Source organism: Microtus ochrogaster, chromosome 17 (assembly GCF_000317375.1).
Source record: "Microtus ochrogaster isolate Prairie Vole_2 chromosome 17, MicOch1.0, whole genome shotgun sequence".
Taxonomy (NCBI): Eukaryota; Metazoa; Chordata; class Mammalia; order Rodentia; family Cricetidae; genus Microtus; species Microtus ochrogaster.
Genome location: NC_022019.1, coordinates 4,554,117 through 4,571,343, shown reverse-complemented (window position 1 = coordinate 4,571,343; position 17,227 = coordinate 4,554,117). Strand labels below are relative to the sequence as shown.

Below are 17,227 nucleotides of genomic sequence, written 5' to 3'. Positions count from 1 at the left end.
CAGGGTTCTGTATCCACACAGTGATCTTTCACCTCTAGGTACAAACAGGGTTCTGGCCACTTCACACGTCTCATTTGTGCTCTGCCAGGATCCAGGAAGAAACCAGACAGGATTTATTAGATTCAGGGGCCTACAACCTAGAATTTTGATTTTTTTTACATATTTTTAACTGCATAATTTCAATTTTGTGACCACAAATTTAATGATGGATAAGATTCAAAACTGAACAACAACTCATATTATAGAAAGCTTCAGAGGACCCTTTAAGCTTTTGACTGGTCATATATGTGGTACAGAGTATGTCTCAGATAACACATGTTTATATTTGTGAGTCTTCTCAGCTGTGGTTCATAATTGTCATTCTGGTGCTCTTACAACATTTTTGACTGGCCACATCTTAAATACAGGATGGACTACCAAAGCTAAACAGAGGTTTCTGTCTGCCTAGGTCTTTTATGCCGCCCTGGATCAAATCTACCATGGCCAGCATCCCCTGAGGAAGTCGACCACAGATATCCTCATGGAAACACAAGAGCACTTCTATGGCTTGCCCTATGTTCCTGACACTGTGAGTCTGCATTTTAATTCAGCTCGTTCTAGACTGGCTGAATTCTCTAGGTTCCATCATTACTCTTTGGAGGACTTGAGATCCCTACGTGTGTGTTGAGGTTGTGTGTGGCCAGATGTTAGGAACGCCCTGGCTCATCTAATACTCCATGCATGATTTGTTTTCTTCTCTCAGTGCTTACCAGATTTGTAGGAAAGTGGGTGTTAGTCAATATTCTCTTTACTTTTTATAAAACTACACATATATATTATAATTTGTATAATATAATGTCTTTATATTATATATATTATATGATGAGACTCAGTGTTCACTGCAAAGGGAACTAACATTTATTAAGTATCTTACATTGTACTAAGGACTGTACCAATTCTTTATATCCTGTCTTATTTAGTGTCTTGTTGGACTGGAAGGTAGGAGTCTCTTTGTTGTTTCCAAGTTCTAGGTGCTCGACTTTACCTCACTGTTTTGGAGAAAGGACTAAACTTCATTCTTAAACCAGCCTGGTCTGTTAAATACTCTATTCTCATTGGAACTCGTATTGAGGTCATCCCTATAATTAGATAGTGATGTGTTGGGATTGAAAGCCTTTGACCTTTACAGTACTCCATGTCGTTGGTTTCCTATTGTCTCAGAAGCTGAAAGTTGTAGCGGTACAGAATTCCCTCTAGAGTGGGAGAGCTGACCCTGTCCCTCACCTGCTGCAGCACTCAGGACAGTGCGACTTGTACTTACCGGGGCAGCACAATAGAGCTGACCCTGTTGACAGGGGTGCAGGTGACCTGGCCCAGTGAATGTGCATGGGAGATCTGGCCCCACCCCTTAGCTACCATGCAGTTCAATGGGTGAGGGAGAGATGCTGTCCCCCATCCCCTACTCTTTGCTGCCTGTGGCAGGTGGGAGAACTGGCCGTGAGGTCATGAGAGTGGGAGAGCTGACTCTGCCCTTCCCTGGCTGCAGCACTCAGGAAAGCCGGCCTACACTTTGCCTGGGCAGTGCAGTAGGGTGGGAGAGCAGGAGAGGTGGCCCTGCCCCACGTCTGCTGTGTGGTAACACGGTGAGGGAAAGATGCCCTCTGCCTACCCCTTGCCACCTGTGGCAGGTGGGAGAGCTGGCCTTGGGGTCATGGGATTGGGAGAGCTCAGCAACTGCTGCACTAGGGAGAGCAGGCCATATCCCTCACCTGGCAAAACAGTAGAGCTGGCCCTGGTGGTGTGGGTGAAGGTGAGCTGGCCCTGAGGGCATGAGAGCAGGAGAGCTGACCTTGCTCCTTGCTGCCTGCTGCACTGGGTGAGCTGCTGGAGCAGTGCTGGAGAGCTGGCCTAGGTGGTGACGATGAGGGAAAGCTGCCAGGCTGACCAACCCAGGCCCAGAACCAGGATATTAGTTAGCCCACCCCAGCATCCACCTCATCTATGAACTGCTGGGGCATGTGAAGGGCTGGGCCTGCAGATCCAGAGCTGTGAGACCTCCATGACACAAGGCAACAATGGGATATCCACGAGGAGTCCCAGTGAGGGCCCAGCGTTGATAGTGTGGCAGAAGCCAGAGGCCTTGAACCAGACCAGTGACTCATTGCAATGAACATTTACAAGTCTAGATGTATGGACTTAAAAAATAAACATACACACAGAGTGCTGATCACACCGCGCCCCCCCCCATGCATATGTGGGTCTGTGCTAAGCATGAGTGTTACCATTGGGCTACTGGCAAGTTCAGCTCCATGTAGATGCAGCATAACCAGTAAGGAAGGAGTGTGTGTCCTAAATAAACCTAGACTGGGTTAGGAGGGCTGGGCACTCTAAACCTATAGAACTTCACTGTGGCTGGAGGACATGTCTGCCACCTTTCCTGCCTCCGTCTTCATTACCTTTCTATTGCTGTGATAAAACAGTGCGACCTAGGCAGCTTTTGAAAGAAAGCATTTATTTGAGCTGGCAGTTCAGAGGATTAGAGTCCATGGTGGCAGAGTGAGGGAGCAGCTGAGGTCTCACATCCACAGCCACAAGGCAGAGAGGGGGAGCACACTGGAGCTGCACGAGTTTTTTTAAAATCCGAAAGCCCACTCCTAGTAACGCTTTCTCCAAAAAGCACACACCCCTTAATCCTTCTCAAACAGTTCTGCCAGCTTGGAACCAAGTCTTCAAATACGTGAGCTTGTGGAGGCCATTCTTATTCAAACCATCCTGTTCCGTTCCATAGACTTACGGTCATAATGCAAAATGCATTTAGTCCAACTTTAAAATCTCCCTTAGTCTTTCACGGTGTCAACATTCTCTTCTGAGACTCAAGGAAATTTCCTAATTGTAACCCCTGTAAAATGAAAAAGCAAATTGCATATTCCCAACATATAGTGGCACAGAATATACGTCATACCAAGTGGAAGAAAGGGTATAGTGAGGACATACTGGACCAAGGCAAAACTGAAGCCCAGTGGGGCAAACACTGAATCCCGCAGCTCGTGTCGGATGTTAAAGGGCGTAGATGGCTCTGCCCTCCCAGCTCTGCACACTTCTCTCTCAGGCTGGCTCCACTCTCGCACCCAGCTTTTCTGCAGTTGCTAATGGCTCCGACACTTCTTCACTTTCACAGCTCATGCAGTGACCTCTTAGGGTCTCCACGCAGACGGCCCTGCCATGCAGCTGTCCTCACTGTCTCTCCTCAACTGTGGAGGAAGATTCCACAACCCCTTTACTCACGTATTCTTCATGACTAAACCGAGAACCACATGGATGGCACTGCCAAGTCTGACTACCCACTTGGGGTGAGCATTGGCACCCTTGATTCACACATCAGCTTTGATTTGTTGTTGATTTTTAGGAGCAGAAAATTCCTTAGACTTTTTCACCAGTTGGAATTTTATCTGTGTGACTTCTTTCCCTGGGGACACCACTCCCTTTATTCCATTTCCGATCAGGCCTCTCCTTTATCTCCCCCATCTCTTTTAACATAAGCCTTGGCTCCAATATCCAATTTCCTACTGTGCTTTTAAAAAAGACTTATTTATTATGTATACAGTGTTCTGCCTGCATGTGTGCCTGCAAGCCAGAAGAGGGCACCAGATCTTGTTACAGATGGTTGTGTGCCACCATGTGGTTGCTGGGAATTGAACTCGACCTCTGGAAGATCAGCCAGTGCTCTTAACCTCTGAGCCAACTCTCCATCCCCCTACTGTGCTTTTAAACTGTATATTTTGTTTATCTCCCCCCCCCCCCGCATGTTCTTTTTCACTGTAGACCTGCATAAGAATAATTACTAACAACCATGCAATGGAGTCAATATTAGGCTTTCTTAAAACCTCCTCCACCAGGGAAATTAGTCCATTACTTTTCAGTTTAGCCTCAGGAAAATTCTTCAGACAAGGGCAAAGAGCAGCCACATTCTTTCTCCAAATATCGAAGAATGGTTTTTAACCAATGCTAACATTCTCTGAAGCATCTTGAGCTGGTCCTCATTGTCCACACTGCTCTTAGCACTGCGGTCTTCCCATTAAGCTCTGCTTAGAGTTTTCAACTGCTTTCCTAGTCCAAGGTCCAAAGTCTCCCAAAGCAAGGTCACTCTCTCTGTCTTAGTTATCTGCACACCATGACCGTAACTGAGGCAAGAGAAAATGTTTGATTGGGTTAGCAGTTCCAGAGGGTTAGAGTCCATGATGGTGGAATAAAGGAACAACGCAGAGCAAAAGGCAAGGGGGCACCCTGGGAATGGTGGGAGGCCTTTGAAACCTCAAACCTCACTCCCAGTGACACTCCTCCTTCAACCAGACCACACTTCTCACCTTTCTCAAGTAGTCCACCAACTGGTAATTAAAGACTCAAATATATTAAGCCTGTGAGGGCCATTCTCATTCAAATCACCACAGCGCATCTGTTTTTCTTTATTAAGTTTCCTTTTTAAAATAGATGACGTGAAAACATGAAAGTTGTGCCTTCTTGAAGACGCCACTCAGCCCTCTGATGTTGCTGTGCTTGCTATGAATATTCAGATTTCTTGCCAGCGGGTGTCTCCTGTGTGTCCTCGCGTATAGTGGAGGGATTCAAATCCCAAACCGATGATTAGCAGACACCCGATGGCAAGGACTGTGATGTCCATGGTATGAAACAGCACCAGACCACATATAAGAGGTCTGAAAACCAGACTTCTGTCTCACACTGTACATAAAGCGTTAAGCAGATTGGGCCCAAATGTGGGAGTTTGAGTGCAAAAGGATGCCATTCCCACAGCCTTTTTCTTCTCACAGAAGTGAGCACCTTATACACAATCCACAGGCATTAAATGTAAAACAGAAACTGACAAATCTAACTGCATTTAAATTGAAAGATAAAAATCATAAGTTTAATATAAAGTAAGCCAGTCTACTCTTACCAGAAATGGAAAACTAAGGTATAGAAGTAGATATTTTCATGTGCCCCTTTCCTTTTCTCCCTTTTTATTGTAAAAAGCATAAAATTTGACATGTTAGAAAAGATGCATTTTTAAAACACTTTGAAAGGACACAAGACACGAGTATGTAGTAAACCACATGAAGCGGCCTCCATATTGACCAGAAATGCTGACTAAAACCATATCCTGTTACTGCTTTATTCTAGCTTGGTAAAAAGTATGCCAGTTAAAATACCAAGTTGGAAAGGCCATGGCATCACAGGACTGTGACACTATGGCAGGATACAAAGTGTTTCCCCATTCAGAGAGAGTTAGGGATTATCCACTAACATTGATGTGGGCACTCCTGTGGCCAGCGCTCATCACTTCTGTTCTACATCAACAACATGTTGTGTTTTCCCTGCTGGGTATTCTCTCAGTTCCAGGAGCTAAACACAGGGTTTAGACCAGGTTGTGAATGTTTTTGATGAGGATTTGAGTGGGGAGGACCCTGTGAAAAGCCCAGGCTATCATCAGCAGGGAAATGAAAAGCACTATGCAGAAGGGTACACTAGGGGTAGAGCTCCTGAATCCGTCAGGCAATGAGCTGAAGTCAAAACAAGTGAGTTTCTTAAGAATCAAGCTGAGTAGAACTTTCATACGGAGTTCACAGCCAGGTAAAGGTGGGCATCACAGAGGAGCACATACACAGGAAGGCTGTAAGGACTGAAGGGAAGTCACACACAGTGCAGTAGTTACCACTCTGGCTAAGGAATGGAACCGTGTACACTGTAGCAGTGCTTACGGATTAAATCGGTGGGTGTGGCAAGTCAGTCATTCCACTTTATTAATCAAAATGTAGTCTTGCTATTCAGAAAAATCTTTAAAATTACTGAAAGGTGATTTTGTTTCTACTGTATGGGGTAAAACAAAGAGTCTGTTTTGAGAGACCCATTCTAGGGTGCCCTGTGTCCTGGCAAAACACTGGTGGTGTGAACCAGGACAGTGGTCGCCATGTACGGGATGGTGCAGAAGCAGAGGTGAGCTCTGAGGCTGGACCACATGTGCAGGTCGGGGCAGTAGCCAGGGAGACGGAGGCCATGGCTGGCAGCAGCCACGTGGGATGAAAGCCAGTGTCATAGCAGCTTCATGGTGTTCCCCAGCAGCTTATTTCTAGGAGTTGTTTGTCTTAAATAGTCAGTCACTCCATGAAATAAAATAGAAAGAAAAAAATAAAATTTGAATGATAACCTAGAGAATATTTGCAGGGCTTGCAGAATCCATACAAAATATCTGGATGCTTACAGTGTGATCACAGAGGTCTCATCCATCTGTGGGGAGATACTGTGCACCGGCTTCACAGCCCAGGTCTCTCCCGTGAGACCCCCCAGAAGCCACAGTACACAGAGCAGAGTCCGCTAGCCGGAGAGGTTTTCACAGATCGGTGTCTGCCTAGCGAGCCTTGGTATGACGTGCTTGGCAAAACTGAACTCAGATTACTGTAACTGTTGTCATGACTGTCTGTTCCTTGTGAAGTATGGTGCCGACTCTGAGTAAGCACCTTATTGTGCCAGCGTTTTATTAATATTTATACGAGTGCTAAACCTCCGTGTAAAACACAGAAAGTTAGTTTGCACTTGACTTGTTTTTCCATGTAGCAGTTTGATGTTGGGAATCCAAAAGTCTTGCTCAACAGGGTAGAGGGCGATTTTAAACCATATCCCACAGGCTGATTTTCTGTTGTATTCTGTCTCTTAATGGGTGGTGTTTGTTGCTTTTTTAGAAAAGATATTTTCATTTTGAAATTATATGGTATGTGTGGTGATGTGAGTGTAGACACCCTCAGAGTCTGGAAGGAAGTTTCAGACCCTCCGGAGCTGGAGTAAGGAGTATGTGTTAGCACCCTTCCTCATTTGCAGTGCACACTCCTAACCCTGAGCCATGTCTCCAATCTTGTTGCTTATTGAATCCCTGAGTCCTCCTAAGGGTCTTCTGTTTCTAAGTGATTGTACATTTCTTCCATTTTAACCCAGATTGTATACAGTGTTACAATTTTGTTGTTCTAGGGTTCTAGATCTGTATCTTTGTTGTTGTTGTGTTTTGAGACAGGGTCTCTGTATAGCCCAGGCCTTTCTGAAGCTCATACACTCCTGTCTCAGCCGCCACTGAGAACTAAGATTACAGGCGTGTGCCGGCACCACACTGACTGGGTTTGTGTCTCTGCACTCTCACTTGCTCGGAAGTAGAGGAGGGCTAGCAGGTCTAGGAAAGGCCTGGAGAGCTCATGAACCCGTCCCTCTCAGCTGACCTAGTGAGTGTTTTCAGGTGTAGACCGTGAACAAATAGCTGCCACGCGGAAAGTATGTGGGCATTATGGCTGGAGTTGGTGCTCTAACGCATCTGTTTATCAGTGGGTGGTAAAGTGGTGTTTCCAGATCAGCTCTTCTTGGACCAGCAGTGTTCCTAAAAGAAGAGGTGACTTTCTTTTACAAGAGGTTCCTGTAGGCTTCCACATCCTTGTCCAAGCAAGAGTGGCCCAGTCTTTCCCTGCTGTGCCAGCACGTGTCTCCGAGGCTAACCCTCCCTGAGTAGAACTGAAATGAAACAGCAGGAAAAAGAAGGTACAGGAGAGCATTCCGAGAGCCCAGCTCGGCTATCACCATACCTCAGTGTCGGCAGGTGTGGCCTGGGAGGTGGTGACGAATGGGGAGAGTTGAAGTGACACAGCTTGACCACCATAGCCCTCAACCAGAGAAACGTGGAGTCTACGAGGAATGACTAGCTAGTGTAGCATAGAAATGTGATAAGTTTATGCCGCAGGACTGCAGGGAATCTAGGTGTTGGGTCGTCATATGTGTATCACAGGACATGGTCCAAACATGAGCTCTGTGGATTGGGAAATTACCACCTAGGAATCTGCAATAAGCTGCGGGGGACTGTGCTGGGGAGCTAAGGGTAAAGGACAGGTTGATGATACTGCTGATGGGCAGGAGTGTCTATCAAAGGGACACTAGCCTAGCCAGCATGATCGCACATCTCCTTCTCATGGGGACAGCCATTTCTCGGTACCAACGGAACCCCCAATTTTAAACATACTGTTTTCCTTTACACTTCTACTCCCACAATCCCAACAGTACAATGTTCTGCTCTTTAGTATGTTAGGGTGACATTGGCTGGATGGTGGCTTGAAAATTGTTTATAGAGTGCTTGCTTTGAAATGTGGTCTCTGATTCTCAAGAACATAATAAATGAAGGCTCACCATACGATTTTTGTGTGATCTGAAGGCTTCCCACGTTGGAATTGCTTGATTTGGGAAGCAGATTCCTAAACTGACATTTCTGTGGCCATGATTGTATGTTCAAGGGAAAGTAGCTGCTCACTTGCCAGTTGGAAGGTGGTATGCAAAGGTGCTAGAGGAGATGCATGGCTGTTGCCCCAGACTCTCAGCCCCCAACCTTCCTGATCCCGGGGCCAGCAGGGAGAGGGCATGGGGAGGACTTGTGAGATGGCCAGGCTGTGCTGTGTGACCTGCCTCAGCTTTTTCAGAGTGGGGCTTAGCAGACATGCACCATCATAACCCACTATGAGATTTTTTTTCTGTTTACATGATAGTTTTTATGAGCTTTTTGTTGAGTTATTTGTGTAAAGCATGAGAATAATATAGAAAGAGCTATATGAAAATAGAAATGGATATTTGTTCAGTTAAGCACATTAAATTGTCTTCAAACTTTAGTTATAGCTAAAATATGTACAGCTTTTCACAGACAATTTCACAAGTGAATGAATTAATTTATTGGTGCTGGCACTGGCACCCAGGGCACCCACATGCTAGGTAGGCACTCTGCCCTGAGCCCCACCCCAGCCTCGCTGTCGCTGTCAGTTCCAATATTAATATGAACTGCCATTACTGCTTATCAGACTTAGCAGCAGGCAGCAATGGCGTCCTTTTTTTTGTTTGTTTGTTTTTATTTTATATTATGGATGAAGCATGACTGTAAGGAATAGTTACTAATTAAATAATTTTCACCATCTATATTAAAGGGTTTTTGAATTTTTTTTATATTAATGACTTTTAAAATAAGGCCGGTGAAAGAAACCATGACCGTACAAGGTCTTCACGGAGATGTGTGAAGCCCACTTCCCTCCTTTGCTGCTTTTGTCTCACACTTGCTCCGAGCTGTTAGAGAAGGACCAAAGCACTTTCCATGTGTGTAGAATAGATTGCCAGCTGGGCATGGTGGCTCACCCCTGTAATCCTAGCACTTGGATGCAGAGGCAGGAGCATTGTTGTGAGCGTGAGGCCATCTTGGACTGACTGTGACTCTCTTTCTCCTCCTGTGTGTGTGTGTGTGTGTGTGTGTGTGTGAGCATGTGCACTCGAATGAGCAACTGTGAGAGAAGTACCCCACATCTACCTTTTTCTTTGGAGTAGTCAATTAAAATTCTGTGGTGAAACGTTTGCTTGGGACAGTTCTGTCTCCTCCCACCCCTTTGTTCCAGGTCCCCGCGAATGGCCAGTCTGAATGAGGTGAAGGGCTTGCTTGGGTAGAACTACCTCTGAATATCTAATGCTGCCAAGCAAGTGAAGTGTTAAAGAACACCGTGCTCACTTATCTCTGCTTTCTTTATCATCAATACAGAGCCATCTGGTGCACATCTAGAAACACCTAAGTGGTTAATGGTGTGTTGAATTCCTTCCCTCTTTGGCTACATAAACAACTGAGAACTGTTTACCTTGCCTGACATGCTAGATTTACTATGGCTTCGTAACTAAAACACACACGTGTTGTAAACTGGAACACTAAGCTCCCGAGTCACTCATTTTCTAAAGCCTTCCATGGCTTCGGCTTGTGGGAGAATTGCAGCTCTAGATCCCACCCATTTAAAACACGTAATTGTCTGGGTTGTTTTTATAATAGTCCTGTGAGCCAAGTCACCAGTGTTCACTTTAGTCTCGGTTTCTGTGAGTAGTGCTGCCCCCCCCCCTTTGGCCTGTAATTTGCTGCAGCTTGGATATAATGAACTGTCCTAGAATATTAGAAGCTTTGTGCTTTGAGCGATGCTCATGTATTTCTATTTCTGGCAGCCTTTATTCTGGTGACTCCAAGGTCAACCACGGTATCAGCCACAGGGATGTGCCCAGAACATAGAGCATCCATTGCTTATGCAGAAATGGGCATGCAGAGGGGCTCCTGCAAATGCCTAAGAATCTCTGGGCCATCCTCAGAGCCTCTAAGCTGCCTGCTTGGCACAGTAAGAAGGGCTCTGACTGAGTGCACTAACTGGGCATTTTAAGGGCATTTTTGGAAGGTAAGATGTACATTTGATTGAGAGTTTCTAAACTGTGAAAGGCACCCACAGCATGAAGTCTCCCGTGCTTCTGATCCTTAGCTCTCCCTCTTGATTTGTTTCTTTAATTGTAATGCTCCAGTTTTTCGCTAACGAGCACATATTCCTCATAAACTCAGAAAGGCAAGAACACCTATACCCTTCCCCATTTGTTCTTTGTTTCCCGTGCCATTAGAGGGCAACAGCTCTTTGAAGTGATGTTTGTCACAAGCGTTCAGCTTGTCTTAGTTCTGGATGTAGCATACACAGCCCTGAAGCTGGGGCCTTGGGATGTGTCCTCGTGTCCTCTTCCTAAAAGAGCCTGGAACTTCTGCTGCTGCAGAAGAGCCCTGTTCTAGGTGACACTGTCCTCTATAACAGTAAGCACGCGTCGCCAGCTACCGTGCAGACGTGCCCTGGGGATGCATTAAAGATAGATATCTGGTGGATTAAGCGTTCATAAATTAACAAATGAGATAGTTTAAGCCCTGGCCACAGTAGGATGGTACTTGGAGGTAAGGCCTCAAGGGCTTGCTTCTTAGGTCGTGAGCTGGAACACTTTGAAGGCCCAGGTGTCTTTGGAGTGGTTGAGCTTTCTGTCCTCGTCATCTGCAGTTGCCTTGTGAAGACAATCATCCATTAACCAGGTGCAAGTCCTCATGCACACTGTCAGTAACTGAACAGTGGTCTCCCAACTTGCAGGGAGAGTGCCTATGGCTTAGGCTGTCCTGTTTGTGTCAGTTTCTCCAGCAGCCTGGACAGCTAAGACGTAAAGTTCAGATTAGTCTGAGTAACTTTATACTGTGTTTCTGTTTTGTATGGAGTGGAATGCTTACCTGCTCATCAAAGATGTGGTCCTCTCTTCCCCACTGTGCTTTCCCAGACTCTGCATTTCTGTGGGGTTAGTGCTTTACTTCAGCTCAGATCCTGTCCCAGAACCCCATTCTCTGGCCCCTAACCTTTGTTCAAGGCTTGGACTCATTTTATGTTCTAGAAGACCTCCAGGTGACCCTGTGGCACAAATGTCTTTGTGCACATAACTACTTTAACCTTTGTTATACTCTTAAGAGCAGGAGGGCTGGGTAAAGGTGCACACAGCTTGTGTTCCACATTGCACAGATCTCATGCAAAGAGTTTTCCCTTGATGGCCCTAGTAACTGACTTTAATTTTTGACAGTACTGTAACTTACAGCTTTTGGCCTGCTGGCTTTTATTACTATTGAAACTGACATCTCTCCTGATGGTCTTTCCCTGTCTTTATAGAGAAAAGGTGTTAAGATTAAGTCTTACCAGTTCTTAGTTTCCCATATTTATGCTGGTCATCTTTTTGCTAGGAATATTAATATCTTGTCCTTAATATTTTTTGTATATATTGACTCAGCTTCTTTCATAATTCTCTTAACATTCAAAAAGCTTTATTTTTGTTGGATTGGCTTTTTTGTGTCTTATTAACTCTAGTAAGAGCTATCTGAATTTTTTATACTTCTGTCACACTTGAGAAATACTTCTTGGCATTGCACAACCCTGTCTGAAAAAAAAAACAAAGACTTCCTTTGTAGTTATTATTATTGTTGTGTGTGTGTGCGTGCACGTGTGTGTGTGTCATGTGTGTGTGCGTGCATGTACGGCCCACATGAATGCAGTGCTTATAGAGTCCAGAAAGAGGATGATGGATCCCTGGAGCTGGAGTTAAAGGCGGTTGTAAGCAGCCTAATGTGGGTCCTCTAGAACATAATAAGTACTGCTGAGCCACCTCTCGGCCCAAAGACTTCTTAATGCAAACTATTTGCCTGTACTTTCGACATTCTTAAGATTTTATTCATTTCTCTCATATCTTGATGTGAATAACTTTTGGTCTGAGATTTGGATCCAGCTCTAGTTTCTCTCTCTGGTTAACCACTCATCTTTCCCATATGCAAAGGTCTTCTTTGTTAGAACTTTGTAGATTTTTTTTTGGTGTACACTAATGTTTATTTTGTTTCTGAGCTTGCCAAGTCAGAGGTTCTTGCTTAGGCTGCAGACCCATGTGTATAAGCTGTGTTAGTTTTCCTGACAGCTGCCTTTGTTTACCTGCCTAGTCCTTCACGCTGCTGCCATGTATTCATCATGTTCTTGGAAGTCTCGTGTCATCTGTTTGTTTGTTTATTTATCTGTTTACTTTCTCCTTCTTTGAACTAGGTCTTGCTGTCCTTTCTAAGGTTTGCATATTCCCATTTGTCCTAGACTGGTGCAAATGACTTGAACTTTCAAAATAAGGCTTAAATAATGAAAAAAGATGACCATTCTTATTATGTTTATGATTTTAATGGGATGTTTCTTGTTTGACCTACAAATTGGAAGGCTAGTGGCTATATTTGAGGGAAGAGAAGATTCCAAGTGTAGAGTGGTTTGTTCCATTGTCGAAGACAAGAATAAAGAAGTGATGTGTGGCACCACAGCACACGTAGGAGCTCCTCTGAGCCTGAGTTTAATCAGACCTGGTGTGATGCAGAAGTCACGCGGAGTGGAGAGCACCATCAAGTGAATGATTGGTGTTGATCGTCAGCTTGACAGGGCCTAGGAGATAAACCTTGCATATCCGTGAGGGAATTTCTAGATTGGGTTAATTTAGGAAAAGAGCCACCGTAAGTGTGGGTAGTACCATCCCATGGGCTGAGGTCCTGGATTGAGTAAAAAGAGCTGACCACCAGAGTTCATCTCTCTCAACTTCCTGACTGTGATGGTGGTCAGCGCTTCATGCTCCTGCTGCCATGCCTTCCCTACCATGCCCGACTGTACCCCAAACTGTGAGTCACAATCAACCTTTCCTTCCGGAGGGTGTTTCCATTGGGTGTTTTTGTTTTTTTGTTTTTTTTGTTTTTTTTGCTGCTGGTACAACAGGAAATCAGTGTGATGCTGACATAGCCTAAACAGCACAGATGGATGTTAGGCAGTGCCACTGTTAGCAGTAGAATATTGGAGGTACAGCTTGAGAGGGGAACTTAAATAATAAACATATTGCGTGTGGAAACTAGATTAATCAGTTGCTCACAGAAAGGGTCAGAACAGGGAAAGAAAGTAGGCTGACTCCAGTGGGGATCTCACTGTGTGTTCAGCCTGTTGTCCTCAGGGATTTGATAGTGGTCTCTGCTTTTCAAGAATAGCCACTTGCCAGGCCACCAGAGGTCCCATTGCAGTGCCCAGCTAGTTGTTTAAGTGGCTCTCTGGCCGGCCTGTGCCCTCTCCACTTGTAGCGTTTGTGGCGGCTAATTAGATGAGCGCTGGGATGGCGGCTCTCTCTAACACAGCCTTCAGATCCTGACTTAGCACTGATGCAATCTTTCTTTGCACATGTGTATGTTTTCCTGTCCCCGGGAAGCTTTGAAATAGTCTCTGATTTATGGGGAGTGAAAAGTGAACCAAACTTTCTCGGAACATGTAGAAAAACTCAGACACTTAAAAGCCAGAGTGAAATAGCATTTGAAATGATTTATACAATCACAGCAGAAACTTTTTCCACTTACCCAAAGTACAGTCTAAATACTTCCACATCACAGAGTCCTTTAAATGGGAGCAAGGTCTGTCTATAAATCAAGCGTAGTTTACATTCTCAGACCCACGTCTAGCTCATTTTCCCCCTTGAAACCTAGAGTATCCATCAAACAGTCGTGTATCAAGTTAAGGTGAAGGTGAAGCACAAGAAAGATTCTGAAGAGCAAAGAGTGGCTGCAGCTGTAGTTCAGAGGGTCACAGCGCTGACAGCCAGGGGACAGCTCTGGTGCTGTTGACCCAGCTCACGTTCATGGAGGTGTTCAGCTGAGAGCTTTGTCTGACTGCTATTCTCACAGATCTCAGAGTCCTCATGCTTGATCCACACTATCTTTTGTTTTGTTTTGTTTTGTTTTTCAAGACAGGATTTCTCTGTGTAGCCCTGGGTGTCCTTGAACTCACTCTGTAGACGGTGCTGACCTCAAATTTACAGAGATCTATCTGCCTCTGCCTCTCAAGTGCTGGAATTAAAGGCCTGTGCCACCAGGACTGGGGATCCAGACTGTCTTCTAGTAACTTCTCACTTGAAATAAGGTACTAGCACCATGTTCCTCTCACTCAGCTTCCCCCATAGTGATACTCCTCACAGCCCTGGTGTGTCATCAGAGGAAGACCAGCTGTGGTGCTGCCAGCTCAGTAGTCCGAATTAGTTCATCATGACAACTTATGAAACGTACTGGTTTAGTTTCGAGGATTGTATAGCTGAGAATGTCTGTCTTAAAAAATGAATGTGATTTTGTTTAGGTAAGAATCAAATTGTATGTGGCTAGGAGCAGTAGAGTACCATGGAACGTCTGCATCCCATTAGGGTGTTAGGAAGGCATCGGGGCCTGAAGGTGCTGACTGCAGAGAGCCGTAGAGGCCCTTTCTGTTTGGGCTGCTTGCTGATGCTGTGACATTACTCATTTTTAAGGTTTCTGCTTCCTGCTGATCTTTTTCATTTTCTTTCTTTCTCTTCTTTGGTAGCATTATTATTCAGTTTTTTTCTTTGGGGGGGGCTGTCATTCGAGATAACATTTTTCTGTAGCTTTGGTGCCTGTCCAGGAACTCTCTTTGTAGACCACACAGAGATCCACCTGTCTCTGCCTCTAGAATGCTGGGATTAAAATTAAAGGTGTGCACCACCACCGCCCGGCATATTATTATTCTTATTTAAGCGTTTTGAACAAATGCTGAAACAAAGCGCCACAGATGAGAACTCACCCTGATTTTGTACTCAGCCCTTTTCTGTCTTTTCCAGAGCTGGGCATGACCCCCTTTATTGTTTTCACAAGTCACTCATAGAAAATGGTCTGCAGTTTGAAAACTTGTGTGTTAATTGTCTTGGTTCATGATTTTCTTTTTCTTTCTTAAGTCATAAAACATTTCTCAGACAGACCAGTTTTAGACCTAAATTATTTAGGAAAACCAAACCACAGCTCATACTTAGTCTCAGCATGCCTATTTCCCTCGTGTGTATTATGTCTTTTGACAGACATTGCCCAGGACACGTGCCTGGAAAGGATGCTGTTGAGAACTCGGCATGGGAGGGGAAGTGTGTGTATTCATGGAGTCAGAATGGCATTTCATCTGAGTGTAATTATTTCTAACTCGGATTTCATCCTGTGCTAACCATGGTGCGTGTGAGAATAGGTGAATAGGTGTGTCAGTCCATGGAAATGAACCTGAGAGACCCCAGAAGTAAACCCATTCATTTATAATTAGTTTATTATTAAAGACTCACAAAACAGCTCCTTGGGAAAATAATTGTCTTTTAAAGAATAGTGATGGGGGCCGGGCGGTGGTGGCGCACGCCTTTAATCCCAGCACTTGGGAGGCAGAGGCAGGCGGATCTCTGTGCGTTCGAGACCAGCCTGGTCTACAGAGCTAGTTCCAGGACAGGCTCCAAAACCACAGAGAAACCCTGTCTCGAAAAACCAAAAAAAAAAAAAAAAAAAAGAATAGTGATGGGTTAACTGGATGCCCACGTGTAAGGGTGAGCTTGAATTGCTGCATATTTTTGCATATAAAGATGTGCTTCCAACAGAGCAGAGAACTCAATTTAGGAGTTAAAACTAAAGCTGCTAGAAGAGAGACATGGGTCTACAGTCTTCACTTTGGATTAGACAATTGTTTCTAGATTTGACACCAGCAAGCAACCGGAGACCACGGATAACTTGGACTTATTGATACTTTAGGAAATTCTACGCTAAAGGCATTCCCATGGAGGTGAAACGACAGCACACAGTGCATGGAATGTGTGTCTGACGAGTGTTTACTGTCCAAAGAGCTCTGGCAGCAATTGAAAGGCAAATAACCCACTGCTTCTCTAAGGAAGATAATAGAATGCCAGTAAATACATAACACTCAAGGTCATTGGTTAAGAAAATTCAAATCAAGAACCCAGTGAGGAGGTACCCTTTCTCTGTGCACTAGTTGGTTTGTAAGTTGATCATCACTGGGATACCTGGCCTGACATAAACAATTCAAAAGAAAGCTTTGCTTTACCTCAAAGTTTCTGTCTATGGGCTGGCTCCATTGTTTCTGAACTGTGGTGAGGCTGAACATTATAGTATAGAAATTGTATGGAGCAAAGCAGCCTACCTCATGACAGACAGGGGCCAGAGACAAGGTGCATCTTCACAGGGCATACTGTCAGTGAACTACTCCAACCTGCCCCACATCCTGTACCTTCTCATCACCTCCCAGTAACATCATCCTGTTGTGACCCACCAGTGGTTTAATCTGTGGATTAGGTTAGAATCACAGAAGCCAATCACTTCCCTGAATTCATCAGCTGATGTCCAGTATGCGAGGCTAGGAGAGACATTTCATATTCACACCACACAGGATGGAAGTGGGGGCATGTTGATGTGGATTAAGGAGAAATTCATGCTCTCCTCCCTGCCAGTGGGAGTTCAGAATGTGTAGCAGTTTTGGCAAACAGTCTGGCAGTTCTTCAGAAAGTAAACATTCCAGATGACCCAGCAATTCCATTCCTAGGTTGAGTGTTTTTGTGTATTTTTTTTTCTCAAAAGAATCAAAAATAATAACCCCAAATTTTACATGTCTTCATAGCAACATTATCCCTGAATTCAAAGGTAGAAAGCAGTCCAGATATCCTTAAGTGTGTGCATGGGTAAATATGAGTGCCGCATGTATCTACACATTGGAGTATTTGTCATGAAAATAATGAAGGATTGATGCATATTACATCATGGGAAATCACTGAAAACACTGTGTTCAATAGGAGAAGGCAGTCACAAAGGCTCATGTTGTGATCTCTTGGGAAAAGGTCTGTCTAGACTTAGTTCATCCTTTTGAGTCAGGAAAGGGTTCAGTTGTTTTCAGAGACCAGGGGAGGAAGAAGGGAGAGGACTGGCCCCTCGTGGATATAGGGTCTCCGTGAATGGTGATGTGCTGGCCCCTCGTGGATATAGGGTCTCCGTGAATGGTGATGTGCT

At 44.8% G+C, this 17,227-nt stretch overlaps 1 protein-coding gene across 1 annotated transcript in view; it reads left to right on the top strand.

The window, feature by feature from the left end:
* Mipep (mitochondrial intermediate peptidase) overlaps positions 1-17,227 on the top strand; it is a 136,242-nt gene that overhangs the window by 75,537 nt on the left and 43,478 nt on the right. Inside the window, 1 exon segment of the mRNA XM_013349217.1 lies at positions 449-568. Coding sequence (XP_013204671.1) covers positions 449-568 — 120 coding nt within the window.